General features: G+C 53.7%; 1 protein-coding gene across 1 annotated transcript in view; it reads right to left on the reverse strand.

Moving 5' to 3' along the window:
* Positions 1 to 12945, reverse strand: part of LOC119967795 (beta-1,4-galactosyltransferase 3-like) — a 48550-nt gene that overhangs the window by 12185 nt on the left and 23420 nt on the right. Inside the window, exon 2 of the mRNA XM_038800795.1 lies at positions 1500 to 1781. Within this exon, the coding sequence (XP_038656723.1) occupies positions 1500 to 1740 (241 nt within the window). The 5' untranslated portion in view covers positions 1741 to 1781. The remainder of the gene's footprint in view (positions 1 to 1499; positions 1782 to 12945) is intronic.

Here is a 12945-nt window from a genome sequence, read left to right on the forward strand (position 1 = left end):
CTCCCACTGTCCCCTCACACTCCCCCGTCCATCCCAACATCCCCTCACACTCCCCGTCCCTCCCAACGTCCCCGCACACTCCCCGTCCCTCCCACTGTCCCCTCACACTCCCCGTCCCTCCCACTGTCCCCTCAACACTCCCGTCCCACCCACTGTCCCCTCACACTCCCCGTCCCTCCCACTGTCCCCTCACACTCTCCGTCCCTCCCACTGTCCCCTCACACTCCCCGTCCCTCCCATCATCCCCTCACACTCCCCGTCCCTCCCACTGTCCCCTCACACTCCCCGTCCCTCCCACTGTCCCCTCACACTCCCCGTCCCTCCCAACATCCCCTCACACTCCCCGTCCCTTCCAACATCCCCTCACACTCTCCGTCCCTTCCAACATCCCCTCACACTCCCCGTCCCTCCCACTGTCCCCTCACACTCCCCGTCCCTCCCACTGTCCCCTCACACTCTCCGTCCCTCCCATTGTCCCCTCACACTCCCCGTCCCTCCCACTGTCCCCTCACACTCCCCGTCCCTCCCACTGTCCCCTCACAATCCCCGTCCCTCCCACTGTCCCCTCACACTCCCCGTCCCTCCCACTGTCCCCTCACACTCCCCGTCCCTCCCACTATCCCCTCACACTCCCCGTCCCTCCCACTGTCCCCTCACACTCCCCGTCCCTCCCAACATCCCCTCACACTCCCCGTCCCTCCCACTGTCCCCTCACACTCCCCGTCGCTCCCACTGTCCCCTCACACTCCCCCGTCCCTCCCACTGTCCCCTCACACTCCCCGTCCCTCCCAACATCCCCTCACACTCCCCGTCCCTCCCACTGTCCCCTCACACTCCCCGTCCCTCCCACTGTCCCCTCACACTCCCCGTCCCTCCCACTGTCCCCTCACACTCCCTCCCACCGTCCCCTCACACTCCCCGTCCCTCCCACTGTCCCCTCACACTCCCCGTCCCTCCCATCATCTCCTCACACTCCCCGTCCCTCCCACTGTCCCCTCACACTCCCCGTCCCTCCCAACATCCCCTCATACTCCCCGTCCCTCCCACTGTCCCTTCACACTCCCCGTCCATCCCAACATCCCCTCACACTCCCCGTCCCTCCCAACGTCCCCTCACACTCCCCGTCCCTCCAACTGTCCCCTCACACTCCCCCATCCATCCCAACATCCCCTCACACTCCCCGTCCCTCCCAACATCCCCTCACACTCCCCGTCCCTCCCACTGTCCCCTCACACTTCCCGTCCATCCCAACGTCCCCTCACATTCCCCGTCCCCCCCACTGTCCCCTCACACTCCCCGTCCCTCCCACTGTCCCCTCACACTCCCCGTCCCTCCCACTGTCCCCTCACACTCCCCGTCCCTCCCACATCGCCTCCCCTCCCCCCCCCCACTCCCCTTCCCTCCGAACATCCCCTCACACTCCTGTCACGCCCCCATGGTCCCTGCCCCATCACATTGCAGTGCCATTCTGCCAAGCTGGGTAATGTTGGCAGCCTTACCCAGATACGGTGATTTGTCCGGGCAGTCGGGCAGGCCCTGCGTGCCAGAGATGGGCCGCTGGATTAGGCTGAGATTGGTGTAGACATCGTGAGTCTTTGTGTAGTCCCAGGCAGGTTCTCCGCTCCAGGAGAAGAAGGCGACCATGCTCTGGAGCCCTCCGAAGGAATAGTACACCAGAAAACACAACTGCGAAGCCACCAGAATCAAAAAAGTGCACTGCCGGTCAAGCCAGGGGCTCATCTCTCTTCGGGGGAGGCAGGGGGGAGGGATTGTTCTTCAACCTAGAGTTGTAGGGAACAAGACAAGAGTTGTTAGCCTCATTGTCAATTCCCAGGGGATCAGAGTGAGATTACTGTGTCGGAGGCGAGTTTATGAGGGTTGGGAGTGAGCATGAAGATGTTCGGGGGGGAGGGGCGAGGATATGGGATCGGGAGGGGCAGATATGGGATCGGGGGGGAGGATACGGGATCGGGGGGAGGATACGGGATCGGGGGGGAGGATACGGGATCGGGGGGGAGGATACGGGATCGGGGGGGAGGATACGGGATCGGGGGGGGAGGATACGGGATCGGGGGGAGGATACGGGATCGGGGGGGAGGATACGGGATCGGGGGGAGGATACGGGATCGGGGGGAGGATACGGGATCGTGGGGAGGATACGGGATCGGGGGGGAGGATACGGGATCGGGGCGAGGAGGATACGGGATCGGGGCGAGGAGGATACGGGGTCGGGGGGAAGGTTACGGGGTCGGGGGGAAGGTTACGGGGTCGGGGCGAGGTTACGGGGTCGGGGCGAGGTTACGGGGTCGGGGCGAGGTTACGGGGTCGGGGCGAGGTTACGGGGTCGGGGCGAGGTTACGGGGTCGGGGCGAGGTTACGGGATCGGGGCGAGGTTACGGGGTCGGGGCGAGGTTACGGGGTCGGGGCGAGGTTACGGGGTCGGGGCGAGGTTACGGGGTCGGGGCGAGGTTACGGGGTCGGGGCGAGGTTACGGGGCCGGGGCGAGGTTACGGGGTCGGGGCGAGGTTACGGGGTCGGGGCGAGGTTACGGGGTCGGGGCGAGGTTACGGGGTCGGGGCGAGGTTACGGGGTCGGGGCGAGGTTACGGGGTCGGGGCGAGGTTACGGGGTCGGGGCGAGGTTACGGGGTCGGGGCGAGGTTACGGGGTCGGGGCGAGGTTACGGGGTCGGGGCGAGGTTACGGGGTCGGGGCGAGGTTACGGGGTCGGGGGCGAGGTTACGGGGTCGGGGCGAGGTTACGGGGTCGGGGCGAGGTTACGGGGTCGGGGCGAGGTTACGGGGTCGGGGCGAGGTTACGGGGTCGGGGCGAGGTTACGGGGTCGGGGCGAGGTTACGGGGTCGGGGCGAGGTTACGGGGTCGGGGCGAGGTTACGGGGTCGGGGCGAGGTTACGGGGTCGGGGCGAGGTTACGGGGTCGGGGCGAGGTTACGGGGTCGGGGCGAGGTTACGGGGTCGGGGCGAGGTTACGGGGTCGGGGCGAGGTTACGGGGTCGGGGCGAGGTTACGGGGTCGGGGCGAGGTTACGGGGTCGGGGCGAGGTTACGGGGTCGGGGCGAGGTTACGGGGTCGGGGCGAGGTTACGGGGTCGGGGCGAGGTTACGGGGTCGGGGCGAGGTTACGGGGTCGGGGCGAGGTTACGGGGTCGGGGCGAGGTTACGGGGTCGGGGCGAGGTTACGGGGTCGGGGCGAGGTTACGGGGTCGGGGCGAGGTTACGGGGTCGGGGCGAGGTTACGGGGTCGGGGCGAGGTTACGGGGTCGGGGCGAGGTTACGGGGTCGGGGCGAGGTTACGGGGTCGGGGCGAGGTTACGGGGTCGGGGCGAGGTTACGGGGTCGGGGCGAGGTTACGGGGTCGGGGCGAGGTTACGGGGTCGGGGCGAGGTTACGGGGTCGGGGCGAGGTTACGGGGTCGGGGCGAGGTTACGGGGTCGGGGCGAGGTTACGGGGTCGGGGCGAGGTTACGGGGTCGGGCCACAGTATTTATGTTCAGTTTCTGGTCAATGGTAACCCCCAGGATGCAGGCAGTTTGGGATTCAGTGATGGTAATGTCATTCAATGTCAAGAGAATATAGATACATCGATACATTGAAGATAGGAGCAGGAGGAGGCCTTTTGGCCCTTCGAGCCTGCTCTGCCATTCATCACGATCATGGCTGATCATCCAACTCAATCGCCTAATCCTGCTCTCTCCCCATCGCCTTTGATCCCATTCTCCCCAAGTGCTATATCCAGCCGCCAGTTTTAGCATCAACTACTTCCTGTAGTAATGAATTCCACAGGCTCACCACTCTTTGGGTGAAGAAATGTCTCCTTATCTCTGTCCGAAATGGTTTACCCTGAATCCTCAGACTGTGACCCCTGGTTCTAGACACACCTATCATTGGTTACATCTTGAAAATGAAAATCACTTATTGTCACAAGTAGGCCTCAAATGAAGTTACTGTGAAAAGCCCGTAGTCGCCACATTCCGCCGCCTGTTCGGGGAGGCTGGTACAGGAATTGACCCGTGCTGCTGGCCTGCCTTGGTCTGCTTCCAAAGCCAGTGATTTAGCCCAGTGTGCTAAACCAGCCCCTCGCATCTACCCTGTTTAGTCCTATTAGAATTTTATAAGTCTCTATGAGATCCCCCCTCATTCTTCTGAACTCCAGCGAGAACAATCCCAACCGAGTCAATCTCTCCTCATATGACAGTCCCGCCATCCCTGGAATCAGTCTGGTAAACCTTTGCTGCACTCCCTCGAGAGCAAGAACATCCTTCCTCAGAGAAGGAGACCAAAACTGCACACAATACTCCAAATGTGGCCTCACCAAGGCCCTGTACAATTGCAGCAACACATCCCTGCTTCTATACTCGAAACCTCTCGCAATGAAGGCCAACATACCATTAGCCTTCTTTACCGCCTGCTGCACCTGCATGCTTACCTTCAGCTACTGGTGCACAAGGACACCCAGGTTCCCGCTGCACACTTCCCTCTCCCACTTTACAGCCATTCAGGTAGTAATCTGCCTTCCTGATTTTGCTTCCAAAATGAATAACCTCACACTTATCCAAATTATACTGCATCTGCCATTGGTTTGCCCACTCGCCCAACCTGTCCAGATCTTGCTGTAGGATCCCTGCATCCTCGTCACAATTCACCCTCCCACCTAATTTGGTATCATCTGTAAACTTTGCAAATTTGTGTGGCGCGAATGTAATTTGCCATTTTTCAGCCCAAGTCTGGAAGTCAAAAAAGGTCCACATTAAAAAGCTGGTTTCTCCCTGGAACTGTAGACATTTGGCTTGCGGGCATGGAGAGGTTGCAGCGGACAGTCCAGTGGCTTTGTAAAGCGAACGATTGTACCACTCCTTCAGCTTACAGTTTGTGACTCATTACCGAGTTGCTGTGCTTCACATATTAATTCAACTCAGAAAACTTGGAGAATAATTGCAAGCGCGCAGACTTTCTTTAAATCGAATAAAGAGAAGATTTTTAAAATCTCACATCTTCAGCAGTTCAACACGAATCCGCTCTGCGATATTAGCTTCGTACAGTTGCGTCTGTACAGCCACATGAATTAGAAGCAGGAGCAGGCCACTCGGCCCCTCCATTCTGCTCCGCCATTCAATAAGATCACGGCTGATCTGACTCTAACCTTGATCCCAGATTCCCGCTGACAGGACCCCCCCCCTCCCCGATAACCCCTCACCTCCCCCCTTGTTAAACTAGAATCTATCCTCCTCGGCCTTCCACTGCCTTTGAGGAAGACTCTGCTTCCACTGCCTTTGAGGAAGACTCTGCTTCCACTGTCTTTGAGGAAGACTCTGCTTCCACTGCCTTTGAGGAAGACTCTGCTTCCACTGCCTTTGAGGAAGACTCTGCTTCCACTGTCTTTGAGGAAGACTCTGCTTCCACTGCCTTTGAGGAAGACTCTGCTTCCACTGCCTTTGAGGAAGACTCTGCTTCCACTGTCTTTGAGGAAGACTCTGCTTCCACTGCCTTTGAGGAAGACTCTGCTTCCACTGCCTTTGAGGAAGACTCTGCTTCCACTGCCTTTGAGGAAGACTCTGCTTCCACTGCCTTTGAGGAAGACTCTGCTTCCACTGCCTTTGAGGAAGCGGCTCATGACCTTCTGAGAGAAAACGTCCCCTAATCTCTGTCTGAAATGGTCGATCCCTTATTTTTAAACAGTGACCCCAATTCTTGATTCTCCCACAAGGAGAAAAAACCTCTCTGCATCCCCCTGCGCCCCCCCCCCCCCCCCCCCCGCCAATTCCCCTCAGGATCTCAAAGGTTTTGATCAAGCCGCCTCTTACCTGTCTAAACTCTAGTGGATACAAATTTAATGTCTCCAACCTTTCCTCGTAAGACAACCTGTCTATTCCTGGTATTAGACCCAGCTTCTAATGCACTTACATTCTTTAATAAGGAGACCAATACTCCTGATGCTCTGTGCAACTGAAGCATAATCTCTCTGTCTTTGTAATCAATTCCCCTCACAATAAACTATAACATTCTATTAGATTCCAAATTGGGCAGCATGGTAGCACAGTGGTTAGCACTGTGGCTTTACAGCTCCAGGGTCCCAGGTTCGATACCCCACTCGGTCACTGTCTGTGCGGAGTCTGCATGTTATCCTCGTGTGTGCGTGGGTTTCCTCCGGGTGCTCCGGTTTCCTCCCACAGTCTAAAGATGTGCAGGTTAGGTAGATTGGACATACTAAATTGCCCTTAGTGTACAAAAAAGGGTTATTGGGTTACGGGATTGGGTGGAAGTGAGGGCTTAAAGTGGGTCAGTGCAGACTCGAGGGGCCGAATGTCCTCCCTCTACACTGTATGTTCTATGTCTATGTAATTAATCACTGTACCTGTACATTCACCTTTTAATATTCATGCACCAGGACACCCAGATCCCTCTATACCTCAGAGCTCTGCAATCTCTCACCATTTAGACAATATGCTTCTTTTTTTATTCACAATTACCCACATTATACTCCATTTGCGAGAAGTAGGCCACTCACTTCACCTAGTCAAAGAACAAAGAAAATTACAGCACAGGAACAGGCCACTTCGGCCCTCCCAGCCTGCGCCGATCCAGATCCTTTATCTAAACCTGTCTCCTATTTTCCCAGGTCTACTTCCCTCTGTTCCCGCCCGTTCATATACCTGTCTAGATGCCTCTTAAATGATGCTATCGTGCCCGCCTCTACCACCTCCGCTGGCGTCATCAGCAAATTGAACAACTTGTTCAAGTCAAGAGTACAGGAAACATAGGAATTGAAAAATGAAAATTGCTTATTGTCACAAGTAGGCTTCAAATTAAGTTACTGTGAAAAGCCCCTAGTTGCCACATTCCAGCGCCTGTTCGGGGAGGCTGGTACGGCAATTGAACCGTGCTGCTGGCCTGCCTTGGTCTGCTTTCAAATCCAGCGATTTAGCCCAGTGCTAAACAGCCCCATTAGGTGATTAGGAATTAGGAGAAGTTGGCAATTCAGCCCTTCGAGACTGCTCCGTGTTCAATCAGATCATGGCTGATCTCTTCCTACCTGTGCCCCACATCCCTTTCACCCATTTTGCATCAGGAATACATCTATCTCCCTCCTGAAACCATTTAATGATTCAGACTCCACCGCACTATGGGGCAGTGATTTCCACAAATTCACCATCCTCTGCGAGAACTGCCTCCTCATCTACCTCCTCTCAACCTGTATCTGTGACCTCTTGTTTAGATTGCGCCGTAAGGGGGGACCATTTGGTCGATATTTACTTTATCAAGCCCATTTTGTATTTTATACAACTCGAAATGATCTTCTCCCATTCTTCTAAACTCCAGCAAGTATGAGCCCAAATTGTTCAATCTCTCCTCATTCGTCAACCATTTAATTCATCCCCAGAATCAATCTGGTGAATCTCCTCTGAACTGTCTCCAATGTCACCACATCCTTCCTCAAATAAGGAGACCAAAACTGGACACAATTCTCCAGATGTGGCCTCACCAACACCCTATGCAACTGCAACAACACTTCTCTACTTTTATACTCCAGTCCTTTTGCAATAAACGCTATAATTCTATTATTCTAATTTGCCCATTCAATCCCTAAATTTGACGAGGATGACGTGGAGACCTTCTTTGTGTTTTTTGACAGAGTAGCTGAGTAAGTGGAGTGGCAAACCATGAGGCTAATTTTAAGAGGGTTGGAGCTGGATCCTGAGGCATTCCATCAGGGATTCCATACCTTTCGAAGATGGCAGCACAAGATACGTATCGAATTAGAATGACTTAAGCAGTTCACACTTGCTTGGTGGAAAGGAGCACTTAAGGACATGGACACAGATGAGAACCTCAGAGAAATACAGCTCCTCAAAGATTTAAAAAATTCACTCCCTCTCCCAATAAAAACATGCAGAGGGGAACAAAAAGTGGCAGGTCCCAGACAGGCAGAACCTCCGATTAGGAGCTTGTTCAAAAGCGCTAATCCCAAAAGGAATCCTTCCCTAATCACCCCCCCCCCCCCCAGAAATCTGGAAGGATAGGAGATGGGAGAGTGATAGGAAGCCGAGCTGGGACAGAAGGGAATGTTGGAGACCAGGGAACCCTGTTCAGACCAGAAAGGATGGTGCTGAGAAAGGAATAACGCTCGGTGGCCTGTGTCTGTCCGCAAGGCCGGACATCTTTGTCCTGATTGTTGGAAGTTACAGGGGAAGCCTGTAGGATTTATTGGGACACACATGTGATGTTGTACGAAGTAAATAATGGCATGATGGGAAAACTGGTCAACTACTGGGTACAATGAAAGAAAAACTGACTTTGCACGAATAAGATCAGAGAAGGTCAAGTTGTTCCGAAATGCCTGGGCTCTGTAAATTCTGATAAGACTAACTCGTCATAACCCAAAGCAGTCTAAATACGACAAGATAGGGCCAGAACAAGTCTCCTCCGATTCTTAAACATGCGATCAAAAGACAAGATAATGGTATGAGACCCAGAGTCCTGAAAGGTCAGCCTGTTTTATGATATTGCTTATGTTTTTACTTCTGATCGAATTCCTGACTAAGCTGTAGTCACATAATCTTGATTCTGATAATGTATAAATATCGAGCGGATTCTCTGTGAAAGCGCGGACTTGAGAAGGAAACAGCAGTTTTTACTGACTGCTCTCTGACTTCAAGTTTCAGCCATTACTGCATGCAGCTGTAATTCGTAAATAAAGCTTTGTTTTGTTTTCGTAACGAGCGTTGTTGAATCTTTCTATCACAGTCCAGAAGCGGGAAAAATATTGACTTCGACACACAGGCCCTGTGCAGAAAGAGAGAGAGGCAGGCAGAGAACATAGCACACCAGGCTATGGCTCAGATTGCAGGAACACACCCCTGTAAGTGCACCTGAGAGAATGGGTGAGACAAATAAAGTCCCTGTGGATTACAAGCATTTCGTGCCAAATGGAAAGGTTTCCTGCAACCATCTGGGATGGCCACTTTCAAAGGGAAATATGGCCACTGGCAAAGAATCATGGGAAATATGGCCAATGCACGATCCAGACAAACTCAGAGCTTAAATATATATTTGCCACTAGATAGCCAGACAAACCCCCAGCCAATTTGCATTCTAATGGCCCATTTCCCCAGAACAAAAGACTTGTACTCGGGTATCAGATACAGACTCATCGACTCCACTCCCTTCACCCAGGAAGCCCAAACAGCCACGGTCAATGTAGTTACATTGTATATCTTGTGTTGCCCTATTATGTATTCTCATGTATTTTCTTGAATTCTGTTCAATTCCCTTTTCTTCCCATGTACTGAATGATCTGTTGAGCTGCTTGCAGAAAAATACTTTTCACTGTACCTCGGTACACGTGACAATAAACAAATCCAATCCAATGACCGCTCAGGACACGCCCAGCCATCAAGGCACCCGCCCCTTTATTGGCCAAAATCGAAGGCAGTAATCGAAGCCTGACGAATTATTGGGTCCAAAGCTAAGGACCGCCTGAAAGAGCGCGAAACCCCAGAAGGATAAAGAGAGACACTGTCATCTGTTCAGTCTCTGTTGGCCCTGGTGCTCGGTCTCTCTTGGCCCCAGCTTACACCTAAAAACAATTGCAGCATCACAATCCAGAAGCAAGTTCAAGACCAACGATCACTACCAGACGGATGAGCCCAACAGAAACGAAGTCACTTCTCCAGACCCAGCCACGCAAGATCCGAACAAAGGCCTTGTTCCTCTGCATAAAGCCGGGTGCCTGAAGTTAAGTACAGGTTGTTGTAGTTGTTAGGTGTAATTTAGCTTGTAGTGTTTTATGCTGCTTGTCGAAGTAAATGTGTGTAAATAAACTATCACTGAACTTGAACTAACTGGTTGTTGGGTCTTTGAACCGGTTAAAGCCTTGTGGTGGTATCATTTGATTCCTGGCGACTCAGAAAAGCAATGTCATCATTAATAACTATCAGTTTCCAGTTAAAAGAGCAACATTATTGGTGCGAATTGCCAACATTACAAAGAGCAAGACAGGTAAATCTGTAGTCATGCTGAGGTTATAATGGCGCCAGGCAATCTGTACTGCTGACAGGTGAGGCAGATTTTGCAGAACCGCATCATGTCTTTGTGGAGGTTTGGCCAGTAAAAATGCAAGTTTCTGTGGGCTAGTCAGCGCAATTGACTGGAAGGCTGGTTTGTGATGCGGAGCGGCGCCAACAGCGGAGGTTGATATCCCATACCCGCTGAGATTGCCATTAAAGCCCTGCCTTCTCAACCTTGTCCCTTGCTTCTTCGAGGAGCTTTATTTCTCTCAGGTTTTTAACCTCAGGGTAAATCAGCAGCAGTCATCTCTCTCTCTCTCACACACACACACACACACACACACACACACACACACACACACAAAGAGATTCCCGTATACGGGAATCACAAGCCCGCAGAAGCCAGCGTTTTTACTGGTCGCGCCGCCACAACGATGCGGTGAGAGGCTCTGGAAAACCCGGTCAGGTAGCGGGGAAACCGCAGCCTGCAACCGAACCTGCACTTCTGACTTTCCTACCCGCCTTTGGGAACCCTTCAGCAAAGTGCTGGTGGCTTGCGTGGGAACGCTGCCCAAAGCACCAGCACGTTCCTACTATTCTGGATGGGGCGCACTGATTCCCAGAGGCCATTTCCCCGGAGAGTTCTCTCTGCCAATGTAGTCGTGAAGTGATTTTAAAAAAAATATAAACTTAAGAGTACCCAATTATTGTTTTCCAATTAAGGGCCAATTTAGCGTGGCCAATCCGCCTACCCGGCACATCTTTGGGTTGAAGGGGGCGAGACCCACGCAGACACGGGGGAGAATGTGCAAACTCCACACGGACAGTGACCCAGAGCCGGGATCGAACCTGGGACCTCGGCGCCATGAGGCAGCAGTGCTAACCACTGTGCCGTGCCGCCCTTGGCAGTGAAGAGATTACCACAATTCTATACCAGTTGGATCAAAGTTCGAACTTCCTGTCCAGAATATTCCAGAAAGTCGTGGTTAACCTGGGTGCTAAGCTAGCGAAAGTCTTCAGCATACCGCCCACAGCCAGAAGGAGGCGGAAAACTGCGCCACCAAACCCCGGCAGAAAAACAAATCAGGGCGTTTACGGTCATGAGCGGCCCCCATTGACTTGGATGAAGGACTGGGTTTTCTTCGGCCCGCTGCCAGGGACTCGCCCAATGAAGCCATCAGATTAGTTTATGGAAACCAAGTGAAGCGGGACTAATCAAGGGAGAACCTTTTAGAAGAGAATATGGAGGCCTCCATGTCAGGCAATATGTCTGTGGTCCGCGGGCGGCTCAGGGGACATGTGGTGGACGGCATGGTGGCACAGTGGTTAGCACTGTTGTTTCACAGTGCCAGGATCCCAGGTTCGATTCCCGGCTTGTGTCACTGTCTGTGCGGAGTCTGCACGTTCTCCCCGTGTCTGCGTGGGTTTCCTCCCACAACTCCCGTGCTTGTTAGCTGAATTGGCCATTCTGAATTCTCCCTCTGTGACCCGAACAGGCGCCGGAGTGTAGCGACTAGGGGACTTTCACAGTAACTTCATTGCAGTGTTAATGTGAGTCCACTTGTGACAACAAAGATTATTATTACGTAGCCCGGGAGCCCTGCAAACTCTCCCAAGCAGCTATGAAAAAGCGGGCAGGCAAACTTGCCACGGCCTGAACTCTTCAACCACGAGACGTTGGGGGCGATTCTCCGAGCCCCTCGTCGGGCCAGAGAATCGGCACAACCGCGCCACGATGCCCCGACGCTGGCACCCGATTCTCCAAGGTGCGAAGAATCAGCGCCATTTGCACCGGCGCAGAGCTGGCCGCTGGGCCGTTGGAACCAGCGGGGCCGCCAATTCTCCGGCCCAGCGGATACGACAGAGTCCCGCTGGGACTCTACGGGAACGTTCGGGGCGGCAGCCTGTGGGGGAGGGGGGCTCCGATGGGGTCTGGCCCGCGATCGGGGCCCACCGATTGGCGGGCCAGCCTCCCCCCCCCCTCTCCGAGTCTACTTTCTGGCGCGGCCGGCCACTGAACACCGACGCCATGCTGAGTCGGGGCCTGCACGCTAAAGAAGTCCCCCGCGTATGCGCAAATTGGCGAGGCGCCAATTTGGCGCCGGGGAGGGAGGCTGGAGTGGAGTGAACCGGAATCGGTCGTACCCGGGCCCTGTTCGCGCTGTCGTGAAACGCGACGCCGTTCACGACGGCGCGAACACTTGGGCTCCATTTTGGAGAATCGCCCCCCTATGTGTTCGTGCTCAACCCAATACAGGGTGAAATCCCTGAAAGCTCCATTCAGTGGCCTGTTCAGGGTAGAGTGATGGTATGGGCATGTTTGTGTGTGAATGTGTGCAAGCTGTGTTGCTAAGGGTAAAGCTGTGTGTGTGTGTGTGCGCGCCCAGGGTCAAACAAAGGAGAGGTTCCTGGAGTCAGATTGCCTGTGGAATGTACAGGGATGAAAGGATTAAGCTGTCATCTTCTGGCTTTTTTGGTAACAAAGCCCGTATGCTGCATCTTAACCTTATAAATGAACAAGAGGAGATTTGTCATTTGCATTTGGGGACAAGTGTTGATGTCGATGTGCAGCTGTTGCATTTCAAAAGAGTCTAAAACATTTATCAAAGAACATTTTCACTTTACAGGTATGTGAGTAAACAGGGGCAGGTGCTTTAAAATGTTATTGACCCAAATACTGTATAGAGGTTAAGTTGGAACCTGAAAGCTTTGAATAATTGGGAGCCACAGTCTTCAAAGGGATGTGTGGGGAGCCAAGAAGGGGTGAAAATGGATTGCAACTCTAGTTAGCTGCCTTGCAGGGTGGGGTGTGTGTGTGTTCCTGTGCCAGTTCCTGTGTTTTCACGTGGGTTTGGGGAGCTGTGAAAGTCTTTTAATTGACGAAAAGCAACTCGGGTTTTATGGGGCCTGGACAATATTTATCCTG

This window comes from Scyliorhinus canicula, chromosome 6, assembly GCF_902713615.1.
Source record: "Scyliorhinus canicula chromosome 6, sScyCan1.1, whole genome shotgun sequence".
NCBI lineage: Eukaryota > Metazoa > Chordata > Chondrichthyes > Carcharhiniformes > Scyliorhinidae > Scyliorhinus > Scyliorhinus canicula.